We start from the raw sequence: 18826 nt of genomic DNA, 5'->3' as shown, positions 1-18826 counted from the left end.
AAGACAAATAACGAGTGAACGCAGTTTAGCCACTGCCTGAATGTTCCCACCTAGAGAAATACGGGTTTGTCACCACAGACATCACTCCTAGCTGTCCGTAACACCTTTCTTCATGCAAAAGGTCACAGAATGCTTCAGAAACCAGCAACCTTATTTTGCTAGATCCACGGAGGTCAAAGGAGCACACATTTTATCTGAATATTTGAGAAATCGGGTCAGGGAACTGATCTATCCTAAGGCTGCATTTTTCACTAATGAAATGACCTCTTAGGAAAGGGAATAAACCAGATGATTAGAAAGTGAAGAACACTGCATCTGTATGAACTGTCAATAAAATTAAGAGTAGTCAGAATATAATTGCCAAAGGTAGGGTTGGTAAACAACTAGCTTAGCAACAATATGTGCCACATAAAGTAAAGACCAGTGGTTTATGGTCTCTACCATTAGGCCAGTTCCCAACTTCACTGCACAGCCTTGACTTCAAGAAAAATTCAGAGTTTGTGGGCTCTCAAGAGATACTCCCATAAATTAATACTGATACAGACATTCATAATTTCTTTGTGTACATAAATGATGTACAGTGGCAGACTTTACACAAAGAAACCTCAAAAACCTCTCCCATTACACAAGATATTCTACTTAAAATAACCTCTACAAAATAATTACTCTGATCACGTTCATAGCTACTGAATATATCATTGGGTTTTTATACACCAATAACAGTGTAACATGTAATCTTTCAAGCTTCTTGCTGAATTCCTTTAAAAGTTAAAAATATTTAGGTTTAGCAACTCTTCCAAGAATCAGCTTTCCAAAGGAAAACGAGCTGTTTCTACAATTTTCCAAAAGGAAGTAAAGTTGATGTTACAAGAACTTACGTTTTCAAGTCTGATGTGTGGAATGCAGGCAAGAGAACACAGACTAGATAAAAATCAATGCTTTAAAACCAGAAATCAGTTCTGTTTTTAATGTAGTCTTGAACAGAACTGAAATTTGAATATACATCTGTCAAAGCTATAGCCATTATAGCCATTTAAACAAATTGAAAACATAAATCAGTTCAATATGTCAAATCGATGTACCATGCATTTCATATCTATGTTACTGTCACCACAGTTGGATTCATGGCACATGTACTGTACAGTAGTACTGCCTATTTTATTAAACAGCATAAATAAAATTCAAAAGAAAAATGTTACAACTTGCATTACAGGAAGACTGTGGCTTTTTCCAAAACTTAGGACATTCAGTTTGTTTTGCTGAAAAGCTTTTAGCACAATCAAAGCACATTTGACATTAACACTGATTAAAGCAAATAAATAAATTGCAAAGCCTCTGAGAAAACAAAGTTCTTCCTTACAATTTACTTGGACCACCCCTGAACAGAGGTGATCTACATCAACAGCTTATTTTTTATTCACAGCTTGGTGAAAATTGCTATCAGCTGGCTTTTTCACTTATTCTGTTCCCGGCCTTTTCCAAATATTAGTAGGCTAGTCACATTTAAGTGAAAAAGAAAAAGAGAAAAATAAAGAGAGAATTCCAGCCACCTTCCTTTAAATTCTGTTCAAGTTACAACTTGCAAGGGTGCCATACTCTAATTCATGATCTTAATATGAAACCAGAGTGAAGAAATGGAGAAGCTGCAGCCTATGGACAAATCAGTCCATAGGGGAAGACATGGAGAACATACAGGAGCAAATGCAATTCATAACTATGGAGAAGAAAGTATTAAAGGTGAATAATTATGTATGTTCTGAAATAAAACTATTGCAATTGGCTTTTGCATTGGGCACCACTCAACTAACTGTGCTCAAGCGCTATGCTGAACCAGGCTTTTTAGACTAATTAGCTCCCTGAAGAAACACCCCTTCTACTACTGGTAATTAAGGCCAAAATAAGAAAGAATCACTGGGCTTCAAAAAGAAAACCAAGACAGCAACTACTGTTATTCTAATTGCCACAATAACCAAAGTATTAAGCGTATTAAAGTGGATCTTACAATTCTTGCAAACCGCAAAAAGCAGGAGAGTTAGAATCCACAAGAACATGGGAACAGGCTTGTGTTGATGTTGTTTTCTCAAAGCACTTTTTCTGTTTTTATATATATTATAACTATTTGGTAACAGGATTTCAACAAAACTCTGTAGTTGGAGCCCATAGAAACACAGAGGGCAGAAAAGCGTTGAACCATGTAACGAGCCTGCGTGGAGGCCCTGCAGGAAATCTTTGGAATCTTTACAGCATGTTTTTAAATAGAAAACAATAGTTAAAAACATTAATCCCTCTTTCTTACAGGAGACCATCATTGTGAATTAAAAGATGACACAAAACCACTTACAAATACATAATTTAGATCTCAAATTATGCAGAGATTATGTAATTATTCTGAAATGAAGCACTACAAATCACAGAATTCAAACCCAATCATTATAAAAATCAACAAATCTCAACAAGTTCAGAACATCTCTTAAGATGGCCAGACAAGCACTATTTAATTTCATTAATAAAAAGCAGAGTTAGGGAATAGCTAAAATTTCCATAGCATGTTCCATATAAAACATCCTGATGTACAATCTTGGCTTTTACTTTTTTCACAAGTTATTTACCTCCTTTCTCCCCCAGAATTGCTTGGTTTCCACAAGCTGTGAAAGCTTTCATCAATGCGAGAATGTTCCTAAGTAGTAGTTCTAATAATTAGGAGACATTTAACATCAGCCTTACATCTGTGCTAGCATTGAAGCCTGAATCACCAATATAGTTCAAAAAAGATGAGATGCACTGGCCAGAGAGCACCTCTGGGAAATCCAGCAGAAATGAACCCTGTTCTTAGTTTGGAGACAAACTGGCCAGGACTGGCCAATTTTCCTGTCCCTAATGAGCCAGGCATATTTTTGGGGCAGTGAGCCATGTGAACACATACCACACACTTCAGGCAACTCTGAGCTGGAAGCGCTCCGGAGGATGTGGCATTGCCTCTAACAGGATCCCATCACCCCGCTCCAGAGAGAGACCATGTACCCTGGAAGCTGTTAGGAAGCTTTGATCATTCCTGTCCAAGGATCACTCGAGTACTCCCGGAGACAAACCCTGCTACCAGACATGTGGCACAGCAGTGACATGGGCTGTAGCTGCACGGTCTACATGGATGAGACCAGCGATACATAAAATCACCATGCTTTCCAGCTTGGAAAAAGATTCAAAGAGGTTAAATCTCTGAATTAAATGCAGAATGCAGTTTGTCTGTCTTGTTGAATGTTTCGCTAACGTTACAAAAAAAAGCAATTCTGTAATTGTGGAAAGCAACGTTGGAAAGTGGTGCAAGCACTGGAGGAACCTGCCCAGCAGCCTCCCTACTGACTCCCAGCCCTTCCCTCCACACTGCCTGGCTTGCAACAGCAAGTGATAGAGGCCGACATAAGACGTAAGAACATATTTCTACATTTTCAAAGTCTTCCCTTTGAAAAGCTAGCAGCTACCTGTTCCTAACCCCATTCCCCAAAGATGCTTAATTTGCCTTTTTCCTTCTGTCTTCCCCTGTGAGGGAAGAGACATGTTATCACTGTGCTACTTGCATTCCTATTTCAGCCCTCTGCTCCCGCAGCTGCACACTTGCAGCAGGAGGTGATATGCACCATATTGCACAAAAGCAGCTCTTTTATGCGACGTCTTTGTCTGCTGCCATTTGCCAGGGACAGGGCTACTGCTCCCACTCCAAATGTATTCTTGCTTCCTCCTCCACCTAAAGACATCTAATTGCAAAGCCTGTATCTCTAGGCACAGTAATGCAAGCTCCCCAGTGTAAAGTGATTTAAAGCTCTCAACACCATATATAAATGCTCTCCCCTGTTCTATTGTGGTAAATATGACTCATAACTGCACATCAGTTATCTTCTCTTTCCAAAACATCACTAAGAAAGTACCCAATTTTAAATCATCTGTAGGAATTTAGACCCAGTTCATCTGTTTCTCTTGTGTCCTATAGCCAGGATCATTTGAAGCTAATCCAAATTCCCTTGGTCAAGCCTCGTTCGTGCTTGGTTATTCATAACATCACTGGAAGGGGCTACAGGAGGATTTTTTTCATACCAAGAGCATTTTCAGGGGAGCACAGGTTGGGGGGGAGGCAGAAATTTTTTTGTTGCTGGTATCTATCAATCTCCTAGGGGCTGAAGTGAGATCCTTCAGAGGCCGAGTACAGGAGCATTCCCATGTCCTCTGAGCATCGTGCCTAGACAGCAGGTTGATGACATTAGCACGGTCTTACCTAGGCTAGGCATGCTTCCTGCAGACTGAAACACTTCAGTCAGCAGAGGTTGCAGGAGTCCATCCTAAACTCCCTGCATTGCTAACACAGATGACAATTTATATTTATCATTACTAGAAATTTTTGAATTTAGAGAGAGCGAAGACATGATCTAGTCAGTACGAGAACTGGGGGCAGTGTCGTAGACTACATCTACATCAGGAGCATGACTTTCAGCAAGAGGTGATGGAAATTACAATGTCTCCCCTTGTTCTTACTGCACTCGAAGCACAAGAAGGCAGCAGAGCTGGAAAATGCTTTTCTGTCCCATGCACTTCAACAGCCTATTTCAATATGCAGCCAACAGCGGCAAAAGGGTCCTTACAGCTGCTCGTTGTTCTGCAACTGGTCATTTTTCTGGAGGCTTGCTTATAAAGCAGCTTATCATAGGCTAAAGGTATAGTCTTAGTTAATGATTTGATTTCATTTACTCTATGCAAGTCGGTGCCCAGACATTCTCACTTCTTAAAAATGAGGGAGGTTTGTGGTCCCTAGGAACTGCTGAGTTAAAGTCATTCTTAAACTGTCAGAGCATCCACACACCAAAAATAGCTGTAAAAATCTACCTGCAGTGAAAACAATGCTGGTTTATGCAGAGTATCTCCAGTATAAGGCAGTGCCATGGACTGCTTCTCTTGATCAATTACTAACTTTCAGGACAGATCCAAAATGGGGAATCTCCTCAAAAAAATTAATAGTAATTGAGTTTTAAAATCTAGTTTGGCCAAACAAAAAGTCTCAGATATGCAGAGACAGGCTCTGCTGCAGCATCAACCAGTTTTAAGAGGCACTCTTCTTCCACAGAGCAGGGACTGTCACCTTTAACAAATCATTAAGCCCCTGTGACTTGACTTCCTCATTTATATAACGGTTATTTGCAAGGTGCTCTCCCAAAACACAGCCACTGGCAGGTGTAAAAGGGAAGGGAGGAAACTAATGGCTCCCTGACTTGACAAGGTCACTTGGGTCCTGAAGGAAGATGAAACGTGTGAAAGAAGAGAGAACCCAAGATAATCCATTTTGCAGGACTGCCAGAGGACACAGAGCCTGACCTCCTCTCCTTTAGAAAAGAAACGAAATGCAAAGGACCGCAGTGGTTCTTGGGAAGGCTCGAGTCTGTCAAGAGATGCCAAAGCGTTCAGGTTCAAAAATGCTATTTCGACAAGGTGTTTGCTTTGTCAGAAGATGATGTCCAGCCCTGTGACTGCTTCAGCAATCAGTGGTAGCTGATGCATGGAGCACATTAGCATCACCTCCAGAGAGAGCTTGTTTTCTCCCACACGAGTCACAGATAAGATGCTACAATGACAGTAGAAGCCTGGGCTAGTGAAACATATGCCATTCTGGAGTGGCAGGAAAGCTCTAGTGACTTGGATTTGCTCCTTACGGACATCCAAAGCAAGCAGAATAATCTTCTCACTGCTTCTTGCAGTTGTCACTGAGAAAAAACAGTGCACAAAGGTTGAATGGCAGCAGAGGTAGAGAAAGCAGGCAGAAGAAATCTGAAAAATTAAAACAAACTCTTCTGTACCTTGCACAGATAGGAGGAAATTTCTCTGTAAAGTTCCCATCATCACAGAAACCCCTTCTGCTATGTAAAGAAGCAACTTACCTTTGAGGGGGAGAGGAAATTTGGCAGAGGAGGGATAAAGCAAGATAAACATAAAGCGTGGATCAAAGATAGAAAAAACCAGTAGGTAAAAAAGTGGAAAAGCACTGATGGGGGAAGCTGGGCGAGAGACAAGGAAGAACTGTTAACTGCTCAAATAATCATTTTACTGCATCCACACGTAAATTTTAAGCACTTTAAACACCGGGGGTCTGACTGCTAAGTAACTCCCTTTGCAAGGAGCAGATTTGTGACCAACATGACAAGAATCAACAATGTCCAATTTTCACTGCCAGCAGATGCGCTGCAGGTATCAGGTGCAGGTAAGGTGACAATATTTGGTCAATGAGTTTTGAGGTCACCAGTAATGCCCGTGGTGGAACAAAACCACAGAACATATGGCATTTCATGTGCTGAAACTGTCAGACTCATAATTAACTGATTAGAGTACATATGGTGCTCACAGACAGTGTAAATCTCTCAATGTAAAAAATGCTGGAGACCATTGAAGGTGTCAGCATGAGTCTTCCTTGCAAATCTCTCTTCATTAAAGTTTCATGTGGAGCCAAGTGTGTTGTAATAAAATCGCTATTAATGGAGTTATATTTATGATGATTTCTCTTTTGTGCAGCTGGATTTAACTTTTCAAACACTAAACTCCACATCAGAGCTTTTTCACAGTAGCTGCTGCATGCACAGAAGCTTCTTGTTTTGCCATATTTACCTTGAAATTAGAAGTAATGGGAGCTAAGGTAGTAAAAGTTAACCAAGATTGGCAAGAAAACTGTTAATATCACCAGTATCGAAACAAAAATTCATGCTGTGATATAAATACGGCTACAATTCTGTTTATTTTAAGTATTTATAGCAGGCTGGCCAGGGACAAACTCATTCCCTCTTCAGTTCCAAAACACACTTTTAAAAAGATGGTGAGTGACACTTTATTAACCACGTGAAATAGGCTGACATAGCCTGCTTGCTTTTCCAGCCACCATTTCAGATGGCATTTTTCTTTGCATCTCCCCCCTGCTTTACATTCAATACTTTGTAAAGTGCCTTCTTGAACCTCTCCAGCCAGATCAGGGTTGTGGAGCAGGGGGTCAGGCTGGGGGCCAGCAGTCCTGGGGAGGATAAAGCAATCATTTCCAGTCCCAGAACAGATTATGTGTTTGCACGTCCGTGCATTAGAGATCCAGCTTTTCTCATCAGTCATCAATGAAGGGGATTTAAAAAGTTCCCCATCAGCCTTTCTTTGTCTTCCAGTCCTCTGCCCCATCCAGCTCTGACAGGACTAGTTCTTACGCAGTGACACTGCATGTCTGAAGTGATCTGGGATGAAAGCATCCTTCTGTATTTCAGTTTCTGGAAAGGTGCCTGTAATCCAGGCGACGTCTGCGATGCAGACGCAGTAGCACTCCCAGCAGCTGTCCTGCCCAGCGAGAGCTGAGGAATGAGGGAGTCAGGCACGACTCAGTGTTATCACCTATCTCCATCCTCCCAGCATACATTAATAAACTACTCACACGCAACCCTCCAGGGCTTACACACTCCTCTCATTCCCTGTGTTCTTTTTAAACGGCTTCCCACCTCCATTTATACATCAAGCAAAGGACTTATCAGAGACCTCATCTCCCTAATGAGTTAAAAGCTGTTGCCTCAGCCCAAAATCTTCCTAGTCCCACGCGGTTTCCTCTTCTTTCCTACTGCGTTATCACTATCACTCCGTCTTCACCAGAGAGCTTGCTGCCTCACACAGAGTGCTGCTGGAATGGATGGGAAAAATCTCCATTTTTAGAGTAAAGAAAAATCCCTATTAAGAACATCGCTTTTTCCCCTCTATGGTTTGCTCAGAGGTGGGGCTGCTCGTAACAGATTAGGGCAGCCAGAAGAAACAAGAGGGAAAAAAAAAGTATCAAAGAGCTCTCTGCTAGGGAACACAGAAAGAGATTTTGGTAAATTAAGTACTTGGTAGCAAAAGAAAAAAAAAGAAAAAAGCATGATAAAAGAAGTCAGGGAGGAGAGACATGGTGTATGGTGTGAATTTTAAGGTTTATGAACAAAGCTGAAACGTGGGAGCTACAAAATGTAATGCAAGAGGATGCATTTGCCTTAGACAGTACAAGGGCTTTTTTAAACTCAAGATGCTCCTGGACCACAGCAATACCTGCAGCCTTCTCAGCAGAGATGCACTGCACAGGGACTGTGCAAGGGCTGCTCCTGCAACAACCACACAGCGTTCCCAGTGCACGCTGAGCTGCCAGAAGCACTCCTCTGCGGGCATAACTGTGGTTACCTGCAGTGATATATCCTCTGTTAACTAGTCATCTTAATTGTTTTCCACTCTTTAACCAACTTAGCCTAGCAAAAAGTTATAGTATCAGCCTGGCCTTTTCAGCTCAGATCCATCGCTCTCTCTCTTTGCAGCCTCCCCAGACCTTACCTGGATCTCATCAGACTAGTTGTGCACGTTGTTGCTTTGCTGCCACGTGCATGATGCTCACAGACGGGCTCTTCTCATTCTTCTGTGCTACTCTACAAGCTAGTTGTGTACTGCCCTCCCAAGCCCATCCACACCAGGGGCTCCCAGGATGCCCCGACCCTTCTGCCATACTGACTTAAACGTGCTGAAGTTCCCTTTTTCCTTCCCTTCTCAGCCTTCCTCATCAGAGATTGTTTCTCCCACATCTCAAAAACAACTGAGGCTCCAAGGTGCCTCATTCCTGCCGTCTCCTCCGTTTGTGAGATGAGTCATGCAGGTGTCAACATTTCTAAAATTTGTACAGAGGCTCAACAGAGCTGGGAGGGTGCAGAGCATTATGTTAGAAGTTATTAATAGCTGCTATCGACCAGTTCTTTGATCTACAGGCAGTTGATTACAGCTGCTGCTCCTGATGATGAGGCACCAGGAGTCCTGCCTGTACCTCAATTTCCCTTTCCAGTTTTCAGATTTGTACTAGAACAAAAAACTTTCCCCCAAAATTTCAAAGTAGATGGGATTCAGCAGCCAACACTGCAGTCAGAAAGGCAAACACAATCAAGTGAAGCGTAAAATTTTACTTTACAAGGGAAATATCAGGTCTTTGAATCCTGCTTCTAGCAAAGTCTTTGAAAGGCTTAAAGGTTGACATCACACAAAATAAACCTCCAGAGAACACAGCTCCTTTCTGAAATTTTCCATGTAGCCCTTAATCCATATCCATGAAAACAAACTTAGAATTTGTTCCCTATAAATAATTAGAGGGGTGTAGCAATTGGTTCCCACAATTTTCCATGCTTTCACCTGAAGACGACAAGTCAGGTAATTTGCTATTGCCCAAAGACACCACGCACATTTGACCTGTGAAACAGTGAAACCGTTGGGGAAATCTCCCTCCAACAACCCAGAGCCACCGTTGGAAACAACTAAGAAAACAGGATAAAACAGCCACCTATCACTTTATGTCAGCATTGTCTAATCCTGCTCTGCCTGGTGGTAAGCAATATGGTGACCAAAAGACAACATAGAGAAACATTCTAAGACAGACAAATTCAGGCAAATTTCCATTTCATCTGATGTTACCAGCTAACTTCTCTATCAACTTGCGCAAAACTTCACAGAATTCCTTTTCTGAGAAACAGGGATGAAGTGGATCTATACCATGATACTGATCTATACCACACTATGCTGCTCTGCTTGCTAAGGCTTTAAAGGTCATTGGAGCCAGTATCACCTGACTTAAGTCCCCCCCACCTACCAACACAAGAAAAGAGCATTTTTAAGGATGCCAGAAGCAACAAAGAGGTTTGTGCACGGTGGGACAATCCACTCTATGGCTTGAACATGAACTCGAGGAGCATCAATTTCTACAAGTTTTACTCCATTTGAATTATGACATCTATAAATCTACATGATGGTGGAACTAGGCATGAAGAAAGGAAAACTCACATACTTATGACTATTGTAAAGCCTATGTAATAAAACTGCCAAGCTTTAAGATCACAGACATATTCCAAATATTTCAACTCACGACCATAAAGCCCATTCCACTATGACAAAGTACAACAGAGAAGAGGGGAACTATTTGGCAAATGCATGTTAACATTTACCTTATTACAGTCACATTTCAGATTACAAATTTCCAAAAACAGAACTAAAAATAATATAAGAATTCCTTCAAGAAAGACTTCTATCTTTGGAAAGAATGTTTTTTCTTAGAGAAAGCCTAGTAAAAAGCATTTAATGAGTTACTGGTATTCTGGGGTTTTCAGGCCCAATGCCAAGAAGTGGAGACTTACCAGCAGACACATACTTTACTTCTTCAACCCTTAGAGTAAGCTCTTATAAACACACACTCACTCACACTGTGTACAGAAGAGTCTTACTACACATGCGATATAGTGAATCACTTTGACTAGACCACAGAGAAGACACCACACCTGCTACATTTCATTACCCCTTCACTTCCCTTTTATAAAACCCTTTAACCCGCAGGGACTAGTTGTCACACCAGCCATGCAGTACAGCTATACCTAACACAAAGCAGACTCATCACACGCAAAGATGATTATTCTTGGCTTCTGCCAGCTTTAGGTGCAGAATAACAACTTGTGGGTCTTATTGATCCTGGAATTTCAAAGTCTGAATTTTGCAAATCTGTCTTCTGTGAGAGCAGATCACATCACTAGGTTATTCAATCTTAAAGGTCTCAACTACTTCACCCCTGGGGTTAGAGCATGATGCTTCTTTATTACCTCCAGCTCGGTGTTATGAGCATGCAGCTTCTGCACCATCTCCTCGGCCTCACGCATACGCCGGTTCAGCTGGGGCGAGTGCTCCGAAGGGGTCAGCTCACTGTCGTACGACTCCAGAATTGCTCGCATCCCATCACGCTCCTGTCAGGAAGAACGGAAACCAACTTTAGGGAAAAAGCCCCTGACCTCACTCTGAGGAGAGGCTTCCCAGAATGATATTCTAAATTTTTGCCCATTGTTCTTTTACACAGCAAAGAAACCCTCATGGATATACACTCACCGTCTTCATATTGGCATCAAGCCACAGATGAACACACAGTTCTAATAAAATAAATGTTGCTGCTCTGAAAACTGAAAAATTAGACAGTCTTGTGTACATAAAACCACATATCCCTTGTAGGAAAGCAACATGCATACACTCTAACAAGCAGATGGCAACTGAAAACAGAGCCTGCCTTCTTTTTGGAGACATTCTAATTCAACATGGCTGAATGGGTTTCTTCAGCAAAATATTTAGTGTAGTACTTGACATTTTTCCTGCCAAAGACTTCCAGCAATGAATGAACAGAATTGTCACAATAGAAATGAAACAGATTTGACAACGAACAAAGTGGCTGAGAGCAAATATCCTCTAAATGGTACGTGACTTATCACTTGTTAAACACTGCAATACTCAGTGTTTATAATAAATATTTTGTCAGAGGTTAATATCTCACAGACAATGCGTTTGGCTCACTTTGCTCTTTACTGGCAATTATAACCAAGCATTTGCAGAGAAAGGCAAAAAGAAGGATCCCTCTCCCCTCCTTGAGAGCATTCACACTTCCAAGTATAAAGCTTGGGCTGAAAGCTAAAGGTAAAACTTTGTGTGGGCCCCTGGTTGAAGTATTTCCTAATGCATTCCCAACTTCAGACAGCACCTAACGCCTACCTCCAAGGCATTGATAGAGAAGAAGAATGGGGACAAAAAGCTGAAAATTTCAAAAAGTCAGGTGTGTTTTAAGGAGATTACTGTTTACAGTGCAATATGTATACAGGGATTAGCCAGCTGATGACATGTTTTATCTTTTGACTGCACAGAACAACCTTGATGTTTGTGAGGCTACACAACAGGGTCAAAGAAGCACAGGCCCCTGGCATAAATCCAAACAGCAAACACTCCGAGGAAATCTGACAGCGCTGCCTCCCTTTCACTGCTGAAGTTTGCTACCTTGCCCTGTTACAGAAATGCACAAGCACTCTGGACAAACCAGTTCTCTCGTGTGAATTCCGCCATCACAAACATCCAAAATATTATTAAAAGATCACTCAGCTTTATAGCTGTGCAGTTCACATCCAAGAAGAGGCCACTGCCACAAACCGAACCTGGAACACTTCATAAACCCAGCTTGGCCATGCTGAAATACTTCGCTGGGATCCTGCTCTCTTGGGGAAATCACGAATTACCAGGGTAGGAAAAAAGTTATTTCCCCCCCCCCAAATGAAAAAGGCTGTATTTCAGATAGTGAAGGTGATGCTAACCGCTCAGCTGAGCAAGTCTGAATACAAAGGTTATCTCCTCCTTCAAAATCTAAAGGTCAAAGACTGAACGTGTATAGCAATGTGTCCCCAACGTGTATGCGTGGGGAAGGGAAGGAAGATCCAAATTCAAGGTGTGAAAATAAGACGAGGGGCACTGCCAGAGGTGCGGTGTGTGTTCAGAGCATGTCACAGATTGAAAGGTCAGCCAAGCTGGTTGGGTTGGTCAGCAGATAAAAGGACCCCAAGACCAAACGACAGCCTGAGGCTACAGGAACTGAGTTAATAAAATAATAAAGAAAAACAGGTTTTACTGGAAGCTATTACTAGCTCCTTGCTCAGGCCTGACTGAAGAGAAATATTTTTCTAAGGGAAGAACAGTTTTGCCATAGCTTAGAAAGAATTATTAATCTGACAGACATAGGAAAGAAAATACTTCCATGTTACTGCAGAAGAAGAAAACCCAAACCCAGCCACACCACACCTACCTTGTAATGAACTTGTTTAACAGAAAGACAGCAGTACAAGATTGCTCCATCCTCCTCCTCCCCCTCCAATGTACACACACGTCACCCACTCTGCCCTGTGCACTACCCATAAGGCAAACTGCTTTTGCTCAGGAGATGACTTTCATTCCCCATTTATTGCAGAATCATTGTCTAGAGCACAGAAGAGAACGTAATGACGGTGTTTAGTGAAGGTATTGGTTTGATCCTCGCATGTTGTTACGATTAGATCTGCAATTACAGCATCCTCTCTCTTTCTCTGTACTCCTAGCTGCTCCGCTATCCTAATTTTCTACTAAGCATCTTTCATCGATGTGATAATTTAACACTGCAATGTTCTCTCCATTACAGCAGGGCAGTCCCAAAATCCTTAGCACTTTTTCAACAGCAAACAGGATCCCTGGCAATTCCCATCACACTTGGCTTCCAATTAACTGCCGAATATTAGGTCATTCGAGTCATCCCCAGCAAGATCCTAGCAGTTCCCCGAGCTGTTCAGCTGCAAGGAGGACAAACTTCTGCTTTCATGTTAGAATGGGAAAACTGCATGGGAGCAGGACATCCCTACAGGCTGTCTTTCCCCTAAAATCAACTACAGACCTTGCCCTTCAAAGCCTTTCTCTTGAAGGAAGAGTAAACTTCTCAAGAAAAAAACACACGCAGTAAACACAGCACAAGCTGTATTGGAAAAAAAGGTGCTGAAAAGCTGAAATAAAGGGCGGTACAATTAAACACTTGATCCTGGAGTTTCGTTCTCCTCTTTAATTATTTCTAAATATTAATACTGTAATGAAATCAATTCTCAGCTTCCAACAAGTGGTCCCCAGCTCCATTTTTTTAAATTTCTCCCCATCAAGAGCACTTACTGAAAGCTTTTCCCTCCCTCCTAAAGATCTTGTTAGTTTGGCAGGAAACAGAAGTTCTTGTTGAGAAGTCCTCTGTCTAAAACGATTCTCTAAAATGTAATCCTAATTTAGTAATTGCTGCAGTATCTCCTCATCCCACACGACAGGATATTCCCCAAGCCCCATCAAAAGCCTCCCCAGGGACTTTCAGATGCCCTTTCTAACCTTTTTCCAAAACCTCTGCTTTCCTGCTTTCTATCAGGAGAGCATTCATTAGAATTACTAAAAAGTGGTTCCTCTGGGAATTTCCAAAATTTACTCAGCACAGGGCACCTCTGCTAACTCACCATGGACCTTACGCTGGCACACTTCCAGGTGCTCTTTACCTTGACCAGTTTCAAATCAACGCCAGAACAGAAATGCAGCTTACTCTATAAACATGCCCTAAAAGCAGAATAATTGGGTTTGATGTTCATTATAAACGTAGGAAATTAATGCCCCACAGCAAACTCTGGCGCTGCAGCTTGCAGCTGCGTTGGAGGAGATGTAAGTTTGAAAAAGAGGAAGGGTAGTGATTTTTCCAACAGTTGAACAGTTTCCCTTCCTTCGGCCTGCAACAGCTAATTCACCAAAAGAATATGTCTCCTACTATTGCATACATAACTAAAAAGAAAACATGTTTTATAATCTTCACCACAAAGTAGAGCTAATCCCATGAAAATCTGCTACAGGATGGCACCTTTGCAAAATGCCACCCCTAAGATCAAGCTCCTCTCCAGTCCTCCCACCACCTCCTCTATTCCTTCTCTGTAAAGCCAAAATTCGACCCGGCTGGCAAGTAGCTCAAAGTTAAGGGAAAGTTTCTTTCCCCAGCATTCACACGTCAGACGGCTACCAGAGCGGATTAGAAACATCAGTAATATTAGTGGGGTCCTCCAGGACTTTTGGGTTAATTTTAGGGAAAGACCTGAGAACTGTTCACATAAGCACCGTCATCATCATCCCCACCAACAGCCCCCACATCACTGGAGCGGTGCTGCTGCACAACTCCAAGGGCAGCCCACGGCTTCAAATATATGCATACTGAGGGGTATGAGAGTGACTCCCAGCTCTGTATTGGAAGTGACCGAAGAGTAAACTATAGCCAAAAAAAAAAAGCCATCTCACCTTATATACATACATACATATAAACTTCGGCCCTACTCCTGTTGATGCTCATTAGCCTCTCCTCAAACTTACATACACACAATTCACCACAGACTTTCTAATTAGTTGAAGAAAAGAAAAATCAATAAGAAAGAAATTAAAGTTACAAATCTAACTGAAGTCAGTCACACACCCAGGGAAAATTTGTTCCTGGGGTAAAGTTTATCTAGTGTCATAATTTTATTGAAATCCTATATCTTCCTATTGACTTTTATCGTTTCAAGCTGGATGCCAGAGTTATCATTATTAGAGTCTCAGTGTTGCTTGAAGGCCTGAGGTTTGGGGTTTTTTTTCCTTTTATAAACAAGCTGTAATTGTCTGGTTTATTGATCAATAAATCTTTCAACTGCCTCTCTTCACCCGGCTTCTATTCTGGTGAGTCTCCTGCACCATTCTCCGAAAGAAAATACAGGGTTGTTGTTTTTTAAAGAACAGATTGTTTTGTCATTAGCAATGAAAGAGCAGGAATTGTGCCGGTCAGTTCCGATAATGGCTTTTTAATGACAGATTCTAGTCACAGTAAAATCTGCTTTATTTCCACACGAGTGAACTTCAACTATTAATCCACAACCCAAATGCACAGCTCACTTGCTCTCTCACTTCTGCATGGGTTAGAGCCTGGCAGAGGAGACAGACTTTGTAAAGTAGAATCATAATGATATTTCCCACTCGGTGCTTTTTTGATGGTACAGAAATATTCCTGTTCCTAGTGTTAGATGAGCTTTTTTGTTTAATTAATGATAATTTTTGGAGAATGTTAATAGACTGCCTCATTATAGGAAATCAGTGGCATGATTTCCCCCTCCTCTTCCTCTCCAGTCTCCTAACTCCAAATTAGTCGTAATAAGAGAAAATTTTGAGACTGAAGAAAGAATATGGAGCTTCAACATCAAACAGATGCTATTTGCAATCAGGTATAATTTAGCTAACTGTTCCTTGTAAAAACACAAATAAAAGAGAAAGATGACTGCGTAACAGAGGTCTATGCTTTCTTGCTTTAAGCTATACAAATACATACACAGAAAGAGGGAGATGGTAACTGGGGCTTGACCAGATGTTTAACGTTAGTAAAATTAGCAGTGTGAGGTGTGGGAACATAAGCCAAAATATGGTCAGAAATAACTGAAAGAATACTTAAATTTATTAGATATAGCAGGATATATCTAAATATATAATAGATAAATATATCAGGACCTATTGACAAAATATATCCTTAACATACTTCAAAAATTAGTCACGGTAATCTTTGCTCCACGAGCAACTATCTTTGATGAACTCTCGAACGGCAGGACAGGCCCTAAAAATAGGGCAGAGGAACAGATCCAACCTTTTAAAAGCAGGATGGGTGAGGAGATACAGACTCTGTCAATCATAAATTACTTCAACATTTTTGTATCTCATAAAATACTTGAAGAAAACATTAACAATCAAATTGCAAGCAGCTAGAGAAGAATTAGGGACAAGAAACAATCAACTGAGCCTTAATATGAATAATAGCAAACCAGTCTAATTTCCTTCTTTGACAGTAACTTGTCTACTGAATAAAGGCAAACAATAAATGTGATAAATCTCAACTTCAGTGATGTGTTTATCAAAGAGGATGATTACAATTCAACATCTCTGTAATTTAGAGAAATGAATTTGTATCAAGGTGATGAAATTCATGAAAGCAAAGCGCAGAGCCCTGCATGTTGTGTAGTGACACAGACATCAGGTACCATTAATGGGCTGCAGTGTCAGTTGGCATCTACCCCTTCCCAAAGCCACCTGTTTGCACGTACCTCACACAAAACACGTGCATCCTACTTCAAGCTCATCGGGATACAGGCAGCTGCCCTACACACCATGGCAAACCATTAGCCGGGAAATGTGCACGGGGCTACTGACAATTAACAGGTTCTGCCCCAATCTGATGGCTGGAGGAATTGGTAAGGAATTGATACATTGTGAAGCCTTACTTTGTAATTACATTTCTCTCTTCAAAGACTATGTTCACATGCCATTGCCTTATGGAAAGGGGTGGGGGGGAGGTGGGGGGGGAGTCAAAGCAAAGCAACAGCAAGACCCAAGAAACAGGGGCCTGAAGGCAGAGCTGTGGGGCTAAAGGTATATTTGGTCAGACTTTGCTATTACGGGAATGCATTTAAGGGAACTACATCCCCTCAGCTCCTGACCCTCTTGGACCACTGCTAACAAGAGCTAATCGAGTCTTCCAAAACAGACAAAAAACCCAAGAGTCCTATGCCAAACAGAACCAGTAAAAATTAAATCACCAGAAACTTTTCAAGTCCTCCTTGTCTACAAGCAACATCTACTATCACCAGAGGGCAAACTGTTCCCCCTTTCTCTTACCACCCTTAACTTTCGTACTAATCGTCCTTAAACCAAAGTTTTCTATTCCAAAACCTCCAAATAGCTTCCTTCTCAGCTACAGCCATTTCCCAACATTTCTCTCTGTGGCTGACCTATTTTCACATTACTTTGCAAATTAGAACTGACTGCAGACACATATGTATATACACACCATTGACTTTCTACTCAAGACCTCAATTAAAAGAGCATTTACAAAAAAGCCTGTTAACGCCATAAAAATAAAAATATCCAGCAGATTTCTCTACCCTTGCACTGACAAGAACATTAGAGAACGGTTTTTCAAAATATTCTTACCTCTCAGATGTGACTTTCTATGTATCAACCCTCTGCTTGCATTTTTGCCCCTCAAGCCAATATAAGGCTATTGCAGGAGTCTAAAGATGGATTTAACCTACAAAGAAGCCCTTCAGATGTATTGCGCCCTACAACCAAGGCTCCTCCAACAAAAATAAAATATTTATTCTTTATAAGTCCAAGTACCTCCACCCGTGTCTAACCTGAATAGCTGGGAGAGAAGTCAGAAAGACTGGTGTACTCTGTAACCACAAGCACACAGCAAACCAGGAATTAAGCATCCCTCTCTCTCCCATCATCTCTCTACAACTGATGGTTTTCGTCACTTTTTCTGATACTCTCATAACGGAGCCATTTTCTCGCTAGGAAAGGTACCGTATCATTAAGGTTGAACACCAACTTTCCACCCAAGGTTGGAAGTCTGGAGAAAGCAGCCACCAGGGGAAACTGCGGTGAGAAGACGACACAACTAGGCAGGGAGCCTGAGAAAGATGATCAAAGGCTTATTTTAGGTGCCAGAACAAGGCATTCAGAGACACTCTTAGCTTCCCAACCATCATTTCTTAAATTTTGGAGAGACTGTGCAATCTGACTGCTCTTTTGGCAAACATTCACCAGGCAGCTTTAAATGTACACCTACAAATACCTGTATCTTAAATGCTCTTATATTCCATAAATTTTTCTCCAGAATTATAGTTCTTCCTTTCTAGCTCTTGTCCCCCACCTCCAGCTGCACTTCTCTGCAGGGGACTCAGCTTGCCTTATATCCTGGCAATGGACCAGAGCAAATAAATCCACTGTAACTCTTTTAATGTGTCTCTGATAAATCCTCTGCTTACTATCTTCTGGAAAATTGTGCATGGTCTCCAAAAGCCTCATTTTGCTTATAGCACATACATATGCCAGCTGACAAGCAATCATACAACTGACACTGCAACAAACTAAATATTATCTGACTAAAATACCCCGGGGTCCTCTTGCTTCACAGAGAGTTTAACATGTTTAGTTATATTTCCTAACCTCCTGCTGCCGTGAAATAATTTTATGATTTTTCTCCATTTAACTCCCTTCTACTGGAACGCTCACCACTGCCTATCTCTAGCAGAAACTTGTTTTTCTATCTCGGTGTATTTCTCATCTCTTCATTAAAAAAATCCTCCTCTTTCTACCATTTCTCTTAGCCCCGCTGCTCAAGCGGTGGCAATCTTGCACCTGACACCGTGCACACAGTTCACATTTGAAAAACAGCCATTTAAAAAAAAAAAAAATTAATACCATACCTTCTTCAACCTAGCCACCAGATAACCATCACTGGCAGAGGGAAGGCATACAACTGACAAGGAAATGTATTCATCCTTACTGGCAATAGAAAGCTAGTATTTTATTCATCTATTGCCCCCCCCCCCCCAAGCCTTATTCAGCCCTGAAAAGAAAGTTT

The 18826-nt window shown here is 41.4% G+C and overlaps 1 protein-coding gene across 4 annotated transcripts in view; it reads right to left on the bottom strand.

The window, feature by feature from the left end:
• MAD1L1 (mitotic arrest deficient 1 like 1) overlaps window positions 1–18826 on the bottom strand; it is a 387234-nt gene that overhangs the window by 210996 nt on the left and 157412 nt on the right. For all 4 annotated transcript variants that reach the window (XM_076350728.1, XM_076350729.1, XM_076350730.1 and 1 more), the window contains one exon: window positions 10647–10787. In XM_076350728.1, coding sequence (XP_076206843.1) covers window positions 10647–10787 — 141 coding nt within the window. The remainder of the gene's footprint in view (window positions 1–10646; window positions 10788–18826) is intronic.

The sequence above is a fragment of the Aptenodytes patagonicus genome, chromosome 13 (assembly GCF_965638725.1).
Source record: "Aptenodytes patagonicus chromosome 13, bAptPat1.pri.cur, whole genome shotgun sequence".
Classification (NCBI taxonomy): domain Eukaryota; kingdom Metazoa; phylum Chordata; class Aves; order Sphenisciformes; family Spheniscidae; genus Aptenodytes; species Aptenodytes patagonicus.
The sequence above is the reverse complement of the archived record's forward strand: the minus strand, read 5'-3'. Positions and strand labels throughout refer to the sequence as shown.